This window comes from Carassius gibelio, chromosome B22 (genome assembly GCF_023724105.1).
Source record: "Carassius gibelio isolate Cgi1373 ecotype wild population from Czech Republic chromosome B22, carGib1.2-hapl.c, whole genome shotgun sequence".
NCBI lineage: Eukaryota > Metazoa > Chordata > Actinopteri > Cypriniformes > Cyprinidae > Carassius > Carassius gibelio.
The window spans coordinates 22,902,360-22,925,643 of record NC_068417.1 but is presented as its reverse complement, the minus strand read 5'-3'; the positions used below and the strand labels follow the sequence as shown (position 1 = coordinate 22,925,643).

Here is a 23,284-nt window from a genome sequence, read left to right as displayed (position 1 = left end):
TTTGTGCTATTCTTTCCGCACTATTTAATATTTTTAATGTACAGCCACCTTATTTTTAACGTACTGTAAGAGCGGGCGTGGCCAATGTTCAAGGCTTCCGGTGTCATTTGTTTTCCAGTTATTTTACCTGTAAACAGCAGCCTATTTTGTGATTGCTAGGCCTACTGCAAACTGGTATTTGCTATCATACTATTTTAACGTGTAAACACTGGTTTGCCTAGCAAATAGTTTTAGTTGGACTTTGTTATTCTTTCCTGTATTGGCTAATGAACCGGAAGTCGCGCAAATTCAACTAAATTTTAGGAGAAACATCAAAGTCACCATGTACTCGATGTTAATTTACACAGTATTAGATGTGTATTTTCAAACTACTGTGGAGCAGACAAATATTAGAGTATTGTATTAAGATTTGCGAAACATTCCGCGAAAAAAAAAAAACGACGTTACAGACGTTTACACCTGATGGGCGTCAAGCTTCGTGTGTAAAACTGTAGCGCGTCAGAGAGCGCTGTCCAAAGAAATATGGTGCTGAAATCGTCTCTCTCTCTCTCTCTCTCTCTCTCTCTCTCTCAAAACTCAACTGCTTTCCAGAGATCGTATCATTCGGCTCACAGCGCACAACCTCTCCACGCAGCGTCTGCTGGCTCGCGCGCATGAAAACGCACAAAGTCTCATTCTCACCTCAGAATCGTCTCGAGTTCAGCTGGACCTGTACCGTTCGGAATATGAAACAGATCTGAAGACATCCAGGCAAACCCCGCCAAAAACTCAGTGTGTGTAGAGTCTCTTGGGAAGAGCCTAAGTTAACGTACATCTTGATAGAGGAACTATGGGGGGAGTGTCTCGAGCGCTTCACCACTGGGCAGACTAGCCGAAGAGCCGCTGGAGCCGATCCCGAACCGGACCCAAACTGGCATTTTGGAGCTATTTCACGCTGGCTGGGAATATAGTGCAACTTGGATAAGCGTTGTTGTGCGTTTGGAGAGGTAACGAAGGTGGTGCTGATGGACGCGCTGAGTTTCCACGCGTTCGCGCTCCTGTGCGCGCTCCGCACCACACTGGCAGCAAACAACTGTGAGTAGCCTATTTGCATACAGTGTCTTAGTAAATAATAATAATAATAATAATAATAGGTTTCAAAATATAAAATTAAATTATTATTATTATTATTATTATTATTATTATTATTATTATTATTATTATTATAGTTAAAATTATAAAGGAATTAGGCTTTATTAAGTATATATATATATATATATATATATATATATATATATATATATATTAGTGCTGTCAAAATTAGCGCGTTAACGCATTCGATTAATTTGAAATATTTAACGCGTTAAAAAAAAATAACGCAATTAACGCGGTTGCAGTTTTTTTATTTCCAGTTGTGGCCTATGTGTGTTCAACGTGCAAAGAAATATGGATAAGACCAAGGAAGGACTTTTAGACGGAAAGTTTCAGTATAAAACTCTGCCGGATTACTCTTCAGTCTGCCACAAGAAACATTACTCTTCATTTAGTCTGCCACAAGAAACAGCAACATTAAAATCATGAACTCAAATGTCATTGTTTAAAAAAAAAAAAAAAACAATTACTGTAACAGTGCGTAAATCAGACCTTTCTGTAACGCTAACGTTAATAAGCTTAAACGAAAATAAGGAAATAATTGTGTAGCGGAGTATTTTTTGTACACAGTGCCGCGAACTGTCAATCACTCCTGTGCGCGTGCATCACTGTCCTCCTCAGCTGCAGCAACTTGCGCTCTCTCTCTTCATCAAGCTTTAAAACAAAAAGGGGACAAAAAGATCATATTGTCTTTGTGCATAGGCTATAGATTAATTAGATAAATGAATATCTAAATTTGTGCCTTGCCGTCTACGGTATTTTTTTAGAACTTAGAAAAAAGATGCTGCAGCCAATGAACAGCCAGCGGGGGCTGCAGGACGACTCAACCTCCGCAGACAGTTTTTAATGTTTATCAGACAATAAATATTCAAGATTTTGCTTTAGTATAACTCACAACGAGTTTCACACACCTTCTCCGGCCACGTTGAGTTGTTGACACTTAACAGTGGAAAAGCGACACATGTGCTATTCACTTGTGTAACTTAAGGGTGAATGGGTAATGTAGTTTCTGCTCTGGGTGGGATGAATTAGGAAGCTTGCATTGTGAAGGGCGCTCTGAAAATCGGCAGTGCAGGTAAAAGATTAAAACCTCTATTAAAACAGATGTCCAAATGAGCGTACCGGTACGCTACAAGCACGTTCTGGGCGCACGGAGAGGTGGCCGTACGCTCAAGAGCTATATTTGGAAGTGGCGGTAGTGAGTACCCATGCGTACCGGCCCACTTAAAGCACTGGCAATGACTATACTTTGGAATTTTTTTGCAGTCCACTTAGAATTCAACATGGAAATCATTTTTGTTTTTTATTGGCATTGATTGTTTTGAAATTCAAATGGTACTTACATGCCTGTGTTTTTATTTCTGTAATAAATATGGCTTTCAAGCCAACAGTTAATTTGGAGGATATTGATGGTTTATTGCAGGTATGTTGTTTACATGAGAAAATCTGTGTTACAAGTTAAACAAAAATTCCAATAAACAATCATATTTTTAATTTAAATAGTTTCTTTGTCTTGAGTTTACATTAATTATTTACATTTTACATTTACATATCCAAAAAGTTTCAGTCTTTTAATTGCGATTAATCGCGATTAATCGCGATTAATTTTAAAAAATTGTGCGATTAATTAGTTAATTTTTTTTAATCGATTGACAGCACTAATATATATATATATATATATATATATATATATATATATATATATATATATATATATCACACTTTAAGTAGGCTATTATAAAATGTCAACTTTATGTTTTGAAAATATATAAATAAGTATAGTTTTACCTGCTAAATATTTTGTTATATTGAATAAATTATTTTTATTATTATTATTATTATTATTATTATTATTATTATTATATAATGTTCTATTTATAGTTTTACAACTGATTAAAAATCTAAATTTTAAGCATAAGAAAATGTCAACTATGTATGTTTTAAAAATGTATCAATATATAAGAATAGTTTTACCTGTTAAATATTGTGTTTAGATATATCTGTTATTTTCAGGATCTGATGTGTGCAATATTGAAGTTGCAATATTAGCCCTACTATATGTAGCATTTACAAACAAATATAGCGTAGTAGTAGAAATACTCATTGTAATACTGAGTTTTTGTCAGCAGATTTTCCTTCTCTTTTTTTCAGGATTATACTTAAGTTTAGTTGCTGGCACAAAACTCCGTCGGTTGTGATTTTGAAGCTTTGTACAGCTGTCAGAAAGATTATAGTATACATGCATTATTTTTCTAATGCTTTTGTACACTATATATTTGTTATCCATGCATCTCTGCATATTAAATTAATATTAAATGCATATTTAAGATGTTGCCACTGAATGAATGAGGGGGGAAACAGCAAGTCAAAACCAGGCTAAAGTCCAGGAAGCTAATGCATGACACATGATTCCGATGATTAAAGACTTGGGAGCTATAGTTATTCAGTAGATCAATGTCTATATTAATCTGTAAAATCTAAAGAGAGACTTCTGGAGTCCACTTCAGAGAGATTTCTGAACGCTAGGCGGCGCTGTTTCCTCGTATCGATCATATTGTAAGGCCTTTGACATCTAAATGAGTCAGAGTCGTATTCCAGGCCCTTACACATAACATCAGTGGCATTTATAAAGAATTATGTAATTCGTAGGACATAACATGAAGGCTTGAAAGAAATGTTTAGCTGTTGAACTGAATGCCTTGGCAATAATCATGATCACAATTTAAAATGTGCACATTTGTTGGATCCACGTTCACTTTTTGGTTGATTCATTCTCGGTGGATTGATTTTAAATGGTTTGATTTAAGAAGATCTGGCAACCTACCATCCAAAGAAATAAAAATAGAGCAGGCAGGCGACACTTGGCAAAACTTATTTCCTCACTTGTGAATGTGAGTCATATATCTGTTGAATTGAGGGTTACATTACTCTCAGAGGAAGACTTGTTCCCTCAGACTCTGGTTAGGCACTCGGGGTTGTCCAACATGAATATGCAAATCCCTCATGGTTCATTTGCATATGAGTCTAAACATAACATTCACAAAAAAAAAAAAAAAAAAAAAACCCTTGGCAGGTTGGAATTCAGGCCATGCATGTGTGTAGCAACTGCCTTGACAGTTAATTAAATGTTAGAAATATACCATTATCCATTACAATATAATTTGAAAAAAAAAAAAAAAAAAAAACATTTAATCTCATAATATGTTTTATGACTAGATATACAAATACATAGATGGACTTTCTTGTTTCATATTTATATAGATGTTGTTTAGTAAAAAAAAATGTTTTATATATATATATATATATATATATATATATATATATATATATATATATATATATATACATACATAACAACACTTTCTGATTTAACATTTATTTTATTTAATTGTAAAATGACAGATAATTTTTTTATTATATGATTTGCTGAAAAATATATACATAGTGTGGGAGAGATTGTATTTTAATTTCACTTGAGATAATTTCATTCATACATATAATCTGTTTGTGGTTATATGCATACTGTATTTAATGCATTTCAACTCCACAAGCTTGTGCAAAATCATTGAATCTGAGATTTAAAATTGGATTTTAAAATCCAAAGCTTGAACTGGGAAATCAAATGGTCATGTATTTTTTAATATCAGCTTAGATTGGCCCCGTCATGTTCTGTCTGATCCGTAGCAACTATAACCTCAAAAGCACCTCATCCTTGACTGGAAATGGCTTTTTGTTTAATGAGTATAGCATAATTAGTAGTGCCAAGTAAATATTAGTGTTATATTATAGATTAGAAATATAACAGAAGGCTGCAGTGACGTTGCAGGCACGAAACCATCTGTGGTTAAGCACGAGCCGTTTGCTGTTATTAATAACCGCACTAACCGCGCCGTTCTCATAACCCATTAGGTTGCACAAATTATAATTAACAAACTCTTCAAACAACAGATTGCAAATAGATAGAAGTGAGTCTCGTAATGAAATGCGTAACTGGAGCGAGGCCTAGAAACCAGTACTGAAAATAACAATGCCTCCATATACTTTATTTAGTGTTGTTTGGGAATGATTTGGAGATATGTATTCTCGTGAGGTGAAAACATTGCAGTCTATTAAATATAATGAGGGGAAAGTGTCTTTGACAGAGTCTGTAGTTGGTGGCCTAGATTTCCCCTCCGCTTTGATCGAACTTGTCTGATAGCGCTCACCTGAAAAAGTCAATTACTGCTTTTAATTACCTGATCTGGAAGGTCCAGACTTTCGAAAATCAGTGGGGACCTTATTCTGCTCTTAAATCATGAAATAAAGAGTTTGGAGAGCCATAGTTGGTGCTTCTAATCCCAAATGATATGTTCGCCAAAAAGTGGAATTTTCAGACGAGAGAGAGAGAGAAAAAAAAAAGTGTGCAAAAGTCAATTTCGTTCTTGTTTTACCTTTCAACACCCCCACCCCACCTCCGCCACCAATGAAGAAGTTTTTGATTTTGAAATATTTGACAGCACTCAAATAAAATGTCCAAAAATGTCAGCTACTCCTTTTATCTGATCTCGAAAGTCCAGACTTAATAATAATAATAATAATTGCTTAACTAAGGCCCTTTATCTACTCTTAAGTCAATACAATAAAGACCCATGATTGGTGCTTCATGACCTTAATGTGTTGATGTTTTTTTTTTTTACTCTTATTTTAACTCTGTGAACCCCAATCTGCCCTTGATGAATTGGTGCAAAAATCATATTGAATATTTGATTCGCCAAATGTAACTTTTTAATGACCTCATCTGTAAAGTCCCACACAGCAAAGTATAAAAAAAATAAAAATAAAAAATAAAAAACCTTGCCGGAACCCCTTATTTTGTTCTTAAAGTGTTAAAAGATTTAAGAACCAAACTTGTAAAATACAGGTCGTAGATCTGTGGTTTGTGCTATGTTTGTCAAGAATTGGTGACTAAAATCAAATATTGATGTTTTGGATAAAAAAAACTGTTGCATTTAAACAATTTTACTTTTGTTTAACCCTTCGCACAAAATCAGTCCTTGATGAATTTGCGGGCAAAAAACTACAAAATCATATTGGGATTTTGATTCGCAATATTTGATAGTGCTAAGCCAAATGTTACATTCATCAAGAAATGGTGACTGAAATGAAAATTAACGTTTTGAATGAAGAACCGTTGTAAATACACTATTTTAATCTTCTTTAACCCTTCGAACCCTATCAGTCCTTGATAAATTTGCACGAAAATCATAATTTTGACTCACAATATTTGATATCAATAACAATACATGGTCTTTTATAAGGTTGTGTATATTATCCATGTTTGTTGCCATTTATTCTTTACAATGACCCATCAGTTAAAATATGTTTTGATGGAAAAATTAAGTTATGCTGTTAATTCTGTTTACATGATTCAAAGTATGAGAGAGAACAAAAACCAACTGGATCATGGACAGTTAAGGCATCTCGTCTGGCCTTGTAGCTCTCAAACGTCTCTCTCTCCTTGTCTAGGAAAAGAAGAGTGCTGAGCTTGCACTATACAGTAGATCATTGTCTAACACAATAATTGCCTCTATCTTGTCAGCACATGTGTCAGCTGTAATTTCGGCCCCAAACAAGAGGCAGATCCATACTCACGTTAAAAGCCTGACCTTAGAAGTTAAAGACAAACACCGCCCCCACCCCCCGACTTCACCCACCAACAAACTCCTGTCCTGCTCGTAAATGGCCTTCAGTTTGCGTACCTCCGTCTAATTTTCACTGCCGATGAGTGTTTATCACGACAGCGCAGCGCCATTGGGTATTTTAAGACATTTTATAAATGCCAGAAAATCTATTCCGAAAGATGCGTGGGTTGAAAAAAAGAAAGGAAAGAAAATGAGAGGAAGATGAAGAAAAAAGGCAAAGATTCTAAGTCATTCTGAGAGTTCCAAGGAACATCTTGGTTTTTAATAAGTGGCTAATTCCATAGGAAATTCTGTAGCAGTAATCAAAAGATAAGTAATTAAGTCTAATATCCTCTTCAGGGGCCCCTGTTAGTTTGTTGCTTCTGGTGTTAGTGAAATAACAAGGTATACACTATATGAATAAATTCTGTCCATATTCTGTTGGTAAGAACGTCATATTGACAAACAGCTGCTTAAAAATGTAGACTGCTGTATTTAAAGTTGTGAAAATGGTTTACGTATAACCAGACTGACGGGCTGAAATAAAACTGGTTTCACAGAGAAATTGCTTTAAGTTTCAAATATAATTTAATGACGTAATTACAAGTAACGCATTAAATTAAACGTGGAATTTTAAATTAGAAAGACATAGAAACATATAGAAACATCCTTGTCCAGAAACCATTCAAGAACTCTTTTTAGTTTCAGTTTCTCTCTCCGAAATCGCAATCTGATGTGTTAGCATGGCGTTACTTGAGAAGTTGAGATTTATCACAGTTTGCACTTAAATTGACAAAAAATTTTGAGTACTTTTAAAGTAGCAAACAAATCCAATCGTGAATGTTGTTTTGCAGAAGTGCGATTTATCAAAGACTTTGTACTTTAATTGACTAAAAATGTTAAGTTATTTACAAAGTAACAAACAAATTTAAAAAAATGAAGAAATAATAAAACTGGTGTTTTTTTTTTTTTTTTTCGCATGATAATGTTTTCTGTGCAGATAAAAATGTAGTTGTTAAAAGTTAAATTAAATTAAATTTACATTAAATTAAAATGTAAAAATTAAATTCATGCATTTAGCAGACGCTTTTATCCAAAGCGACTTACAGTGCATTCAAGCTATCAATTTTAACCTATCATATAATAAACACAATTATTAGTTGTTGTTGTTTTTTTGTTTGTTTGTTAATGAAGTTTCTACGTTTTTCTATTTTTGATTGTTGTGTTTTTTGTAAAGAGTGTTGCGCAAAAATTTGAACAAATTTCTTCCATTCTAATATATGAAAGTTGGTACAGTCTACACTTTTATTTATAACTTCAAAGAATAGTATTTTCTTGTAAAACATAATCCATTAATCTTTGTTATTTTTTCTTTCTACTTAATTTTCAACGTGTTACTTGCCATTTCTTTGTAATGTAAGTAAAAATTTGTAATTTAAATCCCATACCCTTTTTTTTCCCATTTTACTTTGGAAAATCTTTTTCAAATCATCTGGAGGGTACTTAAAAACATCACTCACTTTGCATGTCAAGTGGGCGGCTCTTAAACATAATAAGCCGCTCTGGGAATATACAGTACATGAACTCAAAACCTTTTGAATGAGTAGACAGACATACAGTATGCAAACTCTGAAAACTCACATGCAAAGAAATCTCCCAAGTTTATCAAAGATATTTAACATATTCTCGCGAAACACACACCACATCCAGTACCCTCCAGCCGTCACCCCTCAGAGAACCGTGATTCGTTGATTGACGGATCTAATCCATCAACGTAAAAGCCGGTGATGATAAACATGAACCCAGCTGATGTTCACTATTGAAAAACAGAGTCCTTTAATGCATCTTCCGTTAATGAGATGCTGTTCAGTCTGTGTCAGTGGGCGTTTAGTCTGCCAAACATATGCTTCGCAACTTCGTAAATATCATCCAAGGCACAAGAAACTCTTAACAAGCCGCTAATGGCATTTCACAAATATCCCAGAAAGTTCTGCCGGCATCCCACACTCATTGTGAAACAGTGCCGGAGATGTTCCCCACTCTGATCAGTGGAAGGAAAGTTAAGAAAACACATCTCCATAGCTTTGATGGTGTCCCGGTTGTGTGGTGCTGTTTATTTAAGTCTATGACCATTCAGAGGCCTCGATAATTTAGTTTTTCCAAGACTGCGGTCTTAACCAAAGGGGATAAACAGCAGCTGTGTAAAACACTGAGCTATATTTGGCCACATATGTACTAAGCAGCTTCAGCTATTACATTATTAATGCTTAAAACTTGTCATAGTTCCAGATCCTTGTGTAAACTATAGTGCATGAAATTCCTCTAATATCAAGGGCTTTGAAGTTGAGTTGCTTCAAAATATCCCAGTTTTAAAATAAAAATAAATCAATGAAAAATAAAATTTATAGTCAAATATTTAATATAATACAAATACTATAAATATATATTTTAATTTAGAATGTGTTTTATTTTATATTAAAATTAAATTGTATTATTTTTTATGTTTAATATATATATAGTAGCAGTATTAGTAATTAGTAGCAGTAGTAATAGTAACAAATTGGTATAAAACATAAATGTGACAGTACTTATATATATAATTATTATTATTATTATTATTATTATTATTATTATTATTATTATTATTATAAATAGATAAATTATAAAATAATACAATTACTATAAATGCACAATATATTTTTTATTTTAAAATGACTTTTGTATAACATTAATTGTGTGTACAGATTAATATAAATTAATTTACTTTTATGTGTGTAAATGTGTGACTTTTTTGTGATTTTATGTGTGTATTGATTAATTTATTTTTATTATATGTTTAATAGATTTGTATGTATATTATTATAAGTTGTAGTAGTAGTATGAAACAAATTGGTATAACATACTATATATACATAAGGCAATATAAATTGCTATATATTTTTAAATATATAATTGTATCTTGTTCATTTATTTATTTATTTATTTAGTTGCTGTGATTATTATTGTTATTATTATTATTATTATTATTAATTGTGTATGGTATTAATAGTGCATATAGATATTTGTATATATTTAGAATGTATTTTTATTTTCATTTATATTTAACTTGTATTTAGTTTACATATAATAATAATAATAATAATAATAATAATACTAATAATAATAATAATAATAATAATAATAATAATAATTATTATTATTATTATTATTATTATTTATCACTCGTATAACACAATTTCCTGATTAAACATATAATCAAATATGATCAAGACTTTTTGAAAATTTTAAACTCATGTGTCAAATATTCACATTCAGTGAGTCATTATTTCAAAAACTATGTCTTGTTATTGCTATTTTAAGAGTGGTGTTCTGCACCAACTTAAAATGAGTGTGGAAGCAATTTTGAACATTCCCACAGTGCAAATCATCTACCTATCCGACACACTGCAGGATGGTGTAAGGGAGGACAGAAAGAGTAGATCATATCTTCATATCCGTGTTTTACTAGTTACTATCATGGGACCGATGCAGGGAACGTGGCGTTTGTGCAGCTGCGACTGCAAATCATTGTTATTGAGCTTTATGTAAAGAAGAATAGTTCAAAACCCACAAGTTTAAGGTTGTTTTCCAGTGAAAGACAAACGAACAGCTATTTAGCTGAACGTTAAGGCTGCTCTTTCACCATAAATGAGTGTAAAGCATAAAAGCGCTCTCATTCGCACATTTTCTGAGGCTGTAGATTAGATGTGTATGAAATAAACACTGAATGTTAATTGTTATTCAAAGAAACTATTTCTTTTTCTTCACCGAAATGTCAATCGATACATGAACATGCTCGCAGCATGAACTGCATTCAGACATCTCTGAACTGACTCCAAATCAATCAAGATCTGATTGAGTTTCTCAGCATAAACTCTTAGAAACAGTGTACTCTATGTGTGATGAATGGAATTCTTCGTGCTTTAGGGTTGTTTTACGACAGGAAAATAGCTGTAGACTGTGCAATTCTGTCGTTAGTTACTCTGAAACGGCATATAGATTCGCACACAAGTTTGGGAAAACATATCTATCTAAATAATGACAGAATTTGGTTTTGTTCCTTGAAACCAAACAAAAATGTGGATTGACTTTTATGTTTATATCTCCCAATATACCATTCATATTCCATAGTGTAACAGCCGCTCATCTTGCTGTTGAATCCTCAGTTAAATAGGTGAGCGTAAATTAGCCGGCTTTGTCAGGCTCTTCTCGCTGTGTTCTACCTGCTGCGGAGATCGTAGAGTGTCACAATGGAAGTGAAGAGTCTCTCTGTGTCGCTGTCAGGTTTAAATAATAGCCTCTCTTTCATTTTCCTCTATTACATCAGCCCTCGCTGCCATGGGCAACCGCTAGTAAAATCAGGTCAGCGCTAAATGCCAAGCTTGAAGAGGGGGGCAGAAACGTGGCCCGAGTCATTTTAATTACCCAAAATGCTGTGAGATAGGGCGCAGGGGTCTGAGGTGCTACTGTAAATGGGACACATCTAAATTTGAAGTGCTGTTGCGGCAAAAAAAGAGAGGATGTTACATGATTTTCTGAATTGTTTTTATCATTTTATTTTATTTTGTGTAGTTTTCATACTAAAAATTATCAAACAATAATAAATAGTAACGAATAAATGTTATATTGTTTAATTACAAACATAATATGTAATTTACCATTTTAATGTAAATATACAAATAATAATATATGATAAAATTGAATAATAAACTATTATTATTATTATAGAATAATTCAATTATTATACATGTTTTAAAAATAATAATAATATTAATAAAAATAATAATAAATAGTTGTTATTGTGATAATCAATCCACATTATACTTCAAATGGAACAAACATGGTAGAATCCTCTCGCTGTTTAATCTACACAGATGTTGGTCTTGGTTTTGTCTTCACATGCAAGATTAAACCCCTCTCATGAGGCTCAGGAATGATCCACAATTCTTAAACTACTTAAACGTGTTGAGAACGATAATTCATTATCACGTAGCAAGGAGAGGGGTATTAGAATGATCATTTAGAGCCTGTTTTGCACTGGTTTTAAGTTGGCTAAATGTTGCTTTCGAGATTGAAAAAAATCTGTTAGGTAGGTTCTTCAGATTAGTATCTTTGTTTTGTTTTTTCTTAAAGTGTGTAATTTCTGCACTACAGTCAATAAATGTACTAGTTTTGAATTAACAGAAGTTATTTGATAACACCATAAAATTGTTTTACAGTTGATTTGTCTGTACACATGAACTTTGTAATGCACAAAATTAAAAATATTTATAAAATATGACTGTTTATTTAATAGAATCATGTAGCCAATTAAAAAAAGTGCATATATATTTATTTTTCTATTTACTGTATTGTTTAGTAATATTTATTTGTTTAGTTTGTATTTAATTTCTTTGAAAGTGTATAGCTAAATAACAATTATTCTACACGATTAAATGATTCTTTCTTATTTTGGTTTGCATTTTGTTTGAAATAAATAGCTTTTGTTGCCATTAAACTAATTTAGAAGTATAATATTCCGCTTGAATATTGAGCTAGATTAACTGTTTATTATGTTTCATTTATGTAATAGTTTAGTAACCTTTAGGGCCGTATTTTAACGATCCAAATGCAAAGTGTAAAGCGCACAGCGCAGGTGCACTCAGGGCGTGTCCAAATCCACTTTTACTACGATGGAAAAACTGTTGGCGCGCCCGGGTGCATGGTCTAAACGGGTTGTCCCTATTCTCTTAATGAGTAAAGGGTGTTTTTTGGGCCTAACGTGCAATAAACTAGTCAGAGTCTCATCTTCCATTCCCTTTAAGAGCCAGTTGCGCTCATGCCATGACGGATTTGCTATTTACATGGCGGAATTTGGTAAGCGCAAAGACAGAACGTGTTTCTCCCGGATAAAGGGAGCTGCTTGTGTGCGAGCAAATAGATAGCCTAATTCTGATACATGCGATAACTATCTATATATATTTATTTAGCCTACAAAAAAAATATTATGCATTGCAATCCTTTAATTTTTTATATTTGCCATGTTTGTGTGCTGCTGTGCTTCCCTGTGTTTAATAAGCAGTGTGTACGCTCTTTAAATAACAAAGAAAAAACATTGCACCAGACTTTAGACCATGTTTGAGTTGGTCTATGGCGCAGTCTATTTTCAGCTCCTTAAAAAAGCGTTGCGCCAGCAATGTGCCTGAACACACCTCTTTTTCAGACCAGCATGCCCATGGGCGCAACAATGAGCACAAATGCATTTGCTAATTAAACGAAGTGGCGCTGGACAGGAAAATGCGAATGGCGCCGGACTGAAACTAGCAAACACACTTCCGCTGCACCTTGCGTCGCATTGTGCCGGGTGTATTATATATATATTTTTTTTTACTTACTTAATTTGCTGTCTAACATTTCTCTTTTTTTAAATAGTGCCTTCGTAATTTTAACTAAAATTCTCATAATGTTACGTATTTCACTACTTTTAAATGTTGAAGACATTGGCTTACTAACTAGTGTCTGAATACAAGTTTTGGTATTCGGAAAAGAAAGCTTTAATCCACAGAGGACGGATTGTGTTCTGTATACAAAGAGATCTGGGACACTTCGGGAGTGTGCAAACTCTCCAACAGGATTTAAATGAGTGTTTCACACTTTTTACAGGATGTAGGTGTCCATTCACAGATGTCTGGGCATTCTGCATTTTCTGCTTCCATCTAACCACCCCATCCCCCTTCCCCTCTTTATGCCTCCACTGGAAAAGTTTGTTGGAGGCACCGGACTCAATTCAATGTGGAAAAAGCTTCTTTAAAACTGCATTAGAAATCACATGTTCTGTCACAGCACAGATGCACTGGGACATCCAGGGATTCCATTAAAGGTGTGGACTCTTAAAAGCGCAGCTGGGGTCAGGAAAAATTGACTGTCGTGCTGGGTTTGCACCGAGCTGCTTTTACGTCTAATAAAGCGTAAGAATACCACATGGGAAAAGAAAAAAAAACTTGGCTTATTTCTTAGATTCTTGCATCCACTAATAGCCTCATTCGTGTTCTACCAAACTGCATTTGCTTAAAAGGTTTGATTCTTAAACTCTCCAAGGAGTAGAGACAAGTAGAGAATTGAGTTAGTAATGTCAAATGGATGTTTTATGTGATTCTGAGAGCTTGCTTTTGTACACGTTCCTAAATAACAACCAACTCTTTGTTACAATGCAAACATTTTACGCCATCTGACCGTCTAGCAAGCAAAACAGCGAATTAGGCGACCTATCCTCAAGCTAATACTAGTGCTGCTGAGTTGTTTTCCTCCCATAAACATTAATTTCGCAGCATGCATATGTCAGTAGATCTGGCAGTGCTGACTGGGAGAATTTCCAAGGTAAACATAAAAATTTCATCTCCCCCACCCTTCCAACCCTTCTTCGTATTCATGCCGAGCATCCGTCTGATCCCGGTAGAAACAATTACGCATAGTGTGTTTGTCAAATGGAGGAAAAACAATGTTATTTTTTTTTACAGTTCAACACGCAGCCATGTGTGTGTGCTAATATCCTTTGGCTTTCGCTGTTGTCATGAATTGTTATTAAAAAAGTGAGCACTGTTCTTGATTCGTTAAACAGTTTTATTAATTACATGCATACATGAGTACACTTCATTTCTACTAATTAATAAGCTAAGCTGAGATTAATATTAGCATGATTAACTAATTATGTTTGCAGCAATCAGGTCATTGTATTTGATTAGAATAAAATAATATTCTGATGATTGGCAGAGGTTCAAACATTAGAGTTGAAATAGTCTGTTTATATATATATATATATATATATATATATATATATATTCATGTAGATTTTGTTTCCTTGATTAACTGTTTGAAGACCAATAGAAAAGTTAAAAATAACTCTTTGTTAACTCTTCAGTTGTTTCTCCTAAACAGAAACTAGATTAAATGGAGATCAAAAGTGTTTTATGTCTCTTGTCTCCCAGATTGTTCTCCCAAGAAAAAGATCTGAACAATGCCCAGATTTTTCAAACCCAAGAATGGTTTAAACAAGCAAAATTCAGAGATCTTAATATGAACTCAATCATTTCTCATCATGAAAGGTTCCTGTGATCACTTTTTGTCTTCTAGGAGAAATGACTGAAATGACTGATGCATGTCTGAAAACTCATTTCTTTATGTCTAATGAACTAAGAAAGAGCAAAATTCTGGGGAACTTTATTTCTGAAAACTTAAAAAACACATGCAATACAAAACTCTTTATTTGGACTTTGAACTTTGAGTACAACTTTTTTTGGTGTTGAGACCATGGCCTTGGATGTTGATTCCAGTCTTTCCTATATAGTCATGGATGTTTTGTAGAAAAAATTTATGTATCCAACTTAGTATAGATAAAGGACACTCAATGCTAAGTATGTGGCGGCAACTTTTGTTGCCCGATGGAGCATCCCTTTCATAGAACCTTCCTCCTCCTACGTCCTTGCAATGCATAATGCCCTTTGGACTGATGGATCCATGTTGTTCTCTGAAAACCTCTCTGGGTATCCATACATTTCATTTATCAACTGCAGTGGTTTTTAACATCAACCTCTTCAGCCAAAATAATAAAAAAAGACCTAAAGGTCAAAACATTCCAGTCGCCAAATAACATTTGTGGATACCCAAAGAGTTAGGGCACTTCTGAGTTTGCATAAGCGAGTGCTGTGGATCGATTGGCTTCATATGGCACTGTGCATTGCAAAGATGTAGGAGAAGACAGGGGCCAGCATAAGTAGCACACCAGTAACAAATAGGTTTGTGTAGTTTTGTAAGAGTGGTGAATCAGCTCTTTCAAAGGGAATAGCATATCGCAAGGTTGTAGAAGGAAAAACCTTTGGAAAATGACAATCTGCCATCCAACCGAAAGTTAAGAACATATCAAACTTTGCTGCATCATTGACCAGAATAGGATCCATTAGTGTTTTCAGAAATCCTGCCTGATTTCAAATGGACATGGCTCTTTCCTCCCCCTCAAAAGAGTTGTAAACATTCCTGTCCATCAAATGCTCCATCAGAGCTTTGCCCCATGTGCAAGCACCCACAAACATCTCGAGAAATGAAGCTGCTGGTTTATGGTCATGCTGTATCGATTCCCATTTCTTGTACCATCAGAGCACCAGGTGCTTGGCAGCCACTAGGTCATTTTCACTTCCCTCCCACACTAAGAAAAATCTAATCTGGTCTCTTTCCGCTGGTGGAATGCAATGCTACCGATCTCCTCCGCACGACTGTCACCGTGAGTAGAAGCGGAAGCCCCTGTCAGTCATTCTCATCATTCATATTTATGAGTTTTAGAAACATCACTTGCTCAATTTGCCCACTTTACACGCTGGCAGAGCAAAAGATAGAGAGATTGTCAGTGAGGGAGACTCCCTGTTGAAAAATGCATCATGGGGCAGGTTTTTAAATGGCTTCGTCTGGAGGAAACCTGCTTCGGTGGGTGCCTGTTTATTATGGATTTTTCCTGAACTAAAATACCATTGAGCCAGGAGATGATGTTTCAGTTTGGCTCAGGTATCTCTGTCTCTCAGAGTCGTTGTTAGAGAGGAGATGGGGCTAGCTACCAGTTTCTATCCTTCCTATGACCTTACCTAGATACTTGCTATTTTCATGTTTTTCCATCTCTTTATCACTTCCTTTCTCCCTCTCATCTCCCAGTCTCACCTTTTGCCTGGTCTGGAATACATTTGCAATTCCGTGAGTGACGCTATTTGATGTCAGGCTCGTTCAGAAAGCATTTGAAAGGTTAATTAGCTGAGAAATCGGTGTGGCTTTCTCAAACATTGAAATGAGAGCTGTTGTCAGATTTCACACTCCCTCTCCTTTCTCCACGTTCTTTCTCATCATTATCTTGCTCCGCACGTTGACCTGAGGAGTGGATGCTGAAAGTCCCCTTTTTTTGCTGGATGAATGAGGTTTACCCTGTGTGTCCCACATACTGCTTTCTTCTGGTCCATAAACTGATATCTTCAGCCAAAGTTGAGGGTGTTAACAATTACAATTACTAGATTCGAAACATTCATAAGCCACCTTATGCCTGTAGGGGTGAAGGGGAAAATGGGGAAAATGCAAAGGAGAGGACTTGGTCTGTTATCCATTGGGAGCTGATTGGTTTATGAAAAGTGGGCATTCTAAACCAGAATAAACCAGTCATTCACAAACCTTGAATGTCAACTCTGATTGGTTAATCTATTTCCTGTTTTTTAGATCACTGCAATGGGCCACTGGTTTCTGCTCTTCCTCCCACGTCATTCCAGAGCTCCTCGTCTTCCTCTGACAGTCTGTTGCCATATTTTGCCAAGCTCAACAGAAGAGATGGTGAGTAATCCCGGCATAAAATGTGAAAATGTTGAAAAGAACCCAAGTAATTAAATTAGATTTCTATAAAATTACTTTCATTGGCAGAATTGTACAGTGATGCTAATACCAGAGTAATTTTGATATAAATGATGGCACAGAATAATTATTTTGTTTATGTACCATGGTATTTACTTAAGGTATTTCTATTTGAATGTCCAAAAACACGGTAAGACCATAAAAATACATTTTACCGCATCGGTTTAGTTCATGCTGGAGTCCATTCCAGTGCTTTCAAAAAATGAATTTCTTTCATTTTGATATGGCACAGCAGGGATAAATACCTAGTACAACTTCGCTCAGCAATCATTACTCAGGGTTTTAGAATGGATTTGATTGAAATTTAGTTGACCTACAGGTCAAAAGTAGACCAAATAGTCAATTACTTCCTGACAGCGATAGGAACACCCTTGTGAAACCGAACTGTTTGGCTTAGTATGTGTTAGTGGAGCAGCTCCTTGTGCTATGACTAGTGCTGGGTTTGCTGTCTATCTGCTCAGCCTTTTAATAGATACAGTGCCAATGTACATTAGATTTACTGAGCTAATTAGTGTGAACAGACAGGCTTAAAAGAAGCTCTTTTGGCAGGCTTATCTGACGTTGAGGCTTGGCTGGCTGCTGAATGCTTCAAATACCTTTTCTGCCTGTAATTAAAAGTTTAGCTTTTGTTAATGAAGGAACGTTCCTTAATCAACTAGAGTATTGAGCAGAAGCTAGCCAAAAGTATCAATGGAATTGCAGTATCGTGGCAGGATCCATTTTCAAACAAGTTGTTTTATCATTAGCTTGCTAGCTTTTCTTATAAATAGCATTCCAGCTTGTTTTGTTGCTTTTTAACATGCTGTGCAAAAGTGAGCTGGCATTAAGTTTGAAACATCCAAGATTTCTTTCTGTCAAGAAGTTTTGGGGAATTCAGAATAATTTTATTGAATCATTTATTTAGAATATTGGGAATCATGATGTCATTTCCTCATGTCCATACACTTGGTGTGGTCTGGAACAATTGTGAATGCATGAAGTCCACTGTAAACGCAAATCATTCAGTCGATAAGTGTCATAAATAGGTTTTAAACAGTTTGTTTTAGTGAAATACTTATTTTAGAGTTCACTTCAAATGAACCAATTTGAATATATTCACAATTCATCACTCTGTTGTGCTCGTAAAAGTAATTGTGCATTATTATACTTTTTCTAAATGTTTAGTTAAAAGTGCGGTCAAAATTAAAGTTGTTCAGTAAATTCTCATGAACTAAATCCAGACTTTTCGATCAGAACCTACGCAATCAGAAATTTCCCACAATGGCAGAAGATTTCCCTTGCAAATTTTACCTTCAGGTTGGTCATGGGGATTTGCCGCATTAAGCAACACAAAGTTACTTGGTTTGAAAGTGACTTCTGTGTGAGCAGTGCTTCATCGTTACTTTTTTCCTTGCAAAACATTAAAGATTTTGCTAAGGTGACCACAGTTTAAAATTAAAATGAGCTTACAGCCTGACAACCTTGCACAGGTTGGTTGCTGAATCTTCTGAATTTTTGTTGCTTGTACCTTACATTGCACCCCTTCTGTTTTTGTGCTAGGAGGTGGTGGCTGGGCTCCAGAACGAACAGACAGGCTACGATGGCTACAGGTGGATCTGCGAGAGCGGGTCGAGGTCACAGCTGTGGCGACCCAGGGTCGTTTCGGGAGCCCTGATTGGGTTACGAGTTACATGTTGCTGTACAGTGACACAGGAAGAGCTTGGAAGCAGTTCAGACAAGAGGACAACATAGGGGTGAGTTATCCAAGTTCTCTTATAAAAATAATCCACCCTTTTATTATTACATTTACCATTAGTACTTCAGCCGGTGCGATAAGTACTGTAAAAGCTTTCTGGATAATGTGGATCAAGGGGGCTTTTATGACTGGAATAAAATGCATACACACCCATAATCATTAAGCGTCTGTGTCTTTAATGAAATCATAATAATTTACTAGAATAAATGAATGCATCCTCCCATACACTGTCAGACACTGTTGGCACACATCGAAAACCAGCCACCCACGAAATGTTCAAATTTTAATTACCGACTTGAATTTCACTTAATCGCCTAAACTAAGATTAAATACAGGCTCTATTTTGAGTGGCGTGGCTTTAATATCCCTCCCAAAACTTATTTCATGGTCTCCTGACCTTACCGGTCACTGGCAGTGCAGCTGAAATCCTTGTCTACCCAACTGCAATTACCTTTTCTTTTTTGGGGGGTAGTTTTATTTTGACAACTTTGGAATCGATCGGCACGGCCCTTGCGCCACAAGAGACATCGGTTGCATTGCCTCCACACTTACAGGCAAACAAATGGGCTTCACCCTCCTCTTCTGAATCAATACTAGTCATTTCAAAGCTCCATCATTCCCCGGCGTTCTTATTTAGCCCGGCTCGAAGAGATCTGGGGCGAAACATTACTGAGATCTAACCTGCCATCTTCGTCGTCTCTCATTACGAAAGCTTGGATTCCTGCTAATGTAATCGTCGGAGCTAAACAAACACAGAGAGCTGTAGGAGGAGGTGGTGTATACATTTTCTGCGGCTAATTCATCTCATTACAACTTTATTTATTTGTTCATTGATGGTTTAATGTTTGGTTCTTTTATCTCTCACCCAGCGGGAGGAGAAAAAAGGTGCTGATTAGTTTGAGAATGGAGTTTAATGGAAGACTTTGAAGGTGTGAAGCATTTTAATGAGTAGAAGATTAAAAGAAGTGGAACATTTTTACAGAGCGGTAGGTGCCTCCTGGTCATGCCATTTTTTTGGTAGGCTCTACAGCTGGAGGTAGGACCCCCAGCTATTCTAAACCTGGAGGTTTAGATTTGCAGCGGCACTTTGAGTGCAGCTTAAAGAAACTAACGCTGCCAGCGGCACCCCGCTAACTTTCTGTGTTAGTATTTTAAATCATAGGTAAATGCAGCTTGGCAAGAGTTCAGCTCTATGTATAGATAATCAACTCTCTGACTTTGGAAGAGTTTCTTTGAGGTAAACCTAAATGCTAATTGAGACTAAATTGGCTAAAGTACCTGCAGAAAGCTAACCGTACTTTCCCAGTAACTTCTATATCATTTGAAATAGAATGAGGAAGCACATGCTAACTAGCCAAACATTAACACAGGAGTGCCAACAATGCACAAAGCTAACAAGTGCACTTTAGACGCTGAATACATTTAAAAATGTCTCAAAGTTTACAAAATCGTAACTCACAAGACGTTAAATACAGTTAATGTTGGAGAGCAGTAACACATTAGCATTAAGGTGTGGTCACATTAGCAAAATATGTGACTCGTGCAAAATTCCTCATCACATAAATTCCCTGTTGATGTTGTAATGATTTATTAACACGTGAAGTGTACATACTAAGGCCAGATCATGGAAAAGTTACTGTTGGGCAAACTAACAATTTTTATTTCCTTCTGTAGACTTTCCCTGGAAATACAAATTCAGATGGGACTGTTCACCACAAGCTCTCACACTCCATAAGAACACGATTTCTGCGGTTCTTGCCGGTGGACTGGAGTCCCGGGGGATGGATGGGGCTCAGAGTGGAGGTCTACGGCTGTGCATACAGTGAGTACTGAATGTACATTTGGTATGTAATTTGTGCCTTATGTATTCAGAATTAAAGATGGGATGAAGTGGAAATTCATTCTGTCTATTTTTGCTCATGTTATTTGTTGTTTATTTATTTATTAAAAATCAGTCCCTGTCATTTTACTCGAATGTATTCCACAATATGGAATGCATTGCAATTCTAACATTCTGTTGACAACAAGACAAATGCTCAGTGCTCAAATTTACTACAATAAGCATTTTAATTTGAATTCAAGGCTGTTAATGCATTGGTCTTTGTAATCTTGTATTTAGTGTTGTTTGATAGACACAGCATTCTTAAAACTATGAACTGCTGTTTGAAAACACGTAAATACTGATTGTAGGGTATTTCTGCTTTAAAAGCACCACCTACTGTCAGAGAGTGAATTAGCATTTTTGTACAACCCTTCTGCCATTTGTTTCGTATTTGTTTGTGTTTCGTAAATCGGATGTTAAAGTCAGATTTAATTGTTTTGAAGGTGTGAACAGGCCTTTATGCTGCCACATAGATTTATGGGAAATGTAGTTCTATTTAAATTTTTGCTTTATTGTACAAGCCAACCAGTTAAATCAGTCCAGCAATATATTTCCACATATTTCCAGAGCAGAACGATTTTCTTCAAATCTTTTGGAGCTGGAAGCGCATTAAATGAAGCAATCATGTGCATCTTGCACATACAATCGTACTGATATAGCTTGAGGGAAGAAAGCTTTGGTTTCAAAAGTTCAGCTAGTCTGGCTAGTTCACTGTAATGTTTTTTTTTTTTTCCTGCAGTCGGGGTGAGTTGCTTTAGACCTGCCTTCCCTGGGTATCAAAGTGCAGAGTAACAATCAATCGGTTACCTCAAGGGTAGCCAGGGCCACACGCCTTGCGCTTGAAATATTTATAAAGCAGTCTTGCTAGTGCTCGTTTACTTTCTTTTCCTTCCCCTACTCCCACCTTGTTTCTTTTCTCTCAGCCTCTCCTCAGGTGCTTTGTATTTGCAGTCTGTGCACTAGCAAGACCGATTGTCAATTCAAAGCTCGACTCGCCGACCTATCACCGCCATGTTTATTCTCTAAACGTTAATTTTGTGAGATAGGGCGGAATGTGACACCGATGGGGGCGATTCGGTTTACCGTGTTGATCAAACATGATAAGTGGGTGCTGACCACACAGTATTTCAGTAATAGGGTTTGATAACAGAGACGCTAGTGCTTTTTCAAAGTCAGACCGCTGGCAGGTTAGCATCAGCGTTAGCACGGCTTGCATTCCAAAAGATGCAATCCTTGAATGAATCAAGGAGTGAATTATTGCTTTTTAATTACGTTTATAATTAGCCCTGCGCTAGTGTGCGCCAAACATACAATGGCTTCACACAGCAGCGCTCAATGTTAGCACAAAGGACATATGAACATGTCTGCTAACCGAACTCCAGGGAAGAAATACAGACGACAAACATGAAAGAAAACGTGACGTCTAATGGAGGGTAAAGTGAATTCAAACATGTCTTAGAGTCTTAAAAAAGAATATGAATGCACACGTTCAGTATAGCACATGGTCTCCCTCTACGTATTTCATATTTGTCTTCTGTGGGATAAACTGGACGTCCTCTGTGGTGCGTTGGCCTTATTCATGCACTGCTGAAATGCTCCTGAAGTCAATTAGTTTTAAATCTGTCAAGCGCCTCTGCTGCTAACTGCAATTTAAGGCCGCGGCTTCGTGGTATAAACTGTTTGTGTGTGTACGTCGGAAATAGGGAGTGTGTAGCAAGAGCATAAGTGTGTATGTTTGTCCCTGTACAGTCATTAATTCACACTGGAGCACCGCTGTGTTGATGCCACCAAGAGACCCACAGATAAAGTGAGGTCTAATTCTGAGTTTGCGGACAACTTTGTGTGTCTCTTAAGCAATAAGCAGGCCCACACAGAATATAAACATTTTTCACCCACATTTTCTGTGCTGAGTGATCGGGGAAATTCTTGGAAACAAAAATGCGTTTTTTTTTGTGTTTTTTTTTTATCAGTCTGAAACCATGGGATTTCAATATCAGCATTGAATTTTAAGATTGTAAGATATGTGGCTACAGTATATGTGGCCTTTTGTGTATGTACTATGTACATGGGTGTGTAAATGTCTCATTTAGGACTATGTTAAAGTGACCTTGAGCCTTGGAAAGGCATTCTTCTTCTTATATGCAGAGTATATAAATTATGTTTATTTTTTCATGTACAATCCTAAATAATAAATTATTCAATCATGATGTGAATCCACGGTGTGTTATGTTTAGCGAGCCTTCTGGGAGAGCTCAGATGCAGTCGCAAGTTTGAACTTCATTGTTTTTGTTCTTTGCCCTCAGGAAGGATTATACAATATGCATTAAACCAACCCCCCTCCAAAAAAAAAAAAAAACTACAGTAATATCAACTTCTTCTCTTTCTATCCTCTCAGTTCTCAAGATCATCATTTATATAACTTCT

General features: G+C 35.8%; 1 protein-coding gene across 1 annotated transcript in view; it reads left to right on the top strand.

The window, feature by feature from the left end:
* Positions 1–265: 265 nt before the first annotated feature.
* The window catches only part of cntnap5b (contactin associated protein family member 5b), a 66,315-nt gene continuing 43,296 nt past the window's right edge, over positions 266–23,284 (top strand). Inside the window, exons 1-4 of the mRNA XM_052591352.1 lie at positions 266–1,074; positions 17,055–17,165; positions 18,783–18,976; positions 20,653–20,800. Coding sequence (XP_052447312.1) covers positions 1,005–1,074; positions 17,055–17,165; positions 18,783–18,976; positions 20,653–20,800 — 523 coding nt within the window. The 5' untranslated portion in view covers positions 266–1,004. The remainder of the gene's footprint in view (positions 1,075–17,054; positions 17,166–18,782; positions 18,977–20,652; positions 20,801–23,284) is intronic.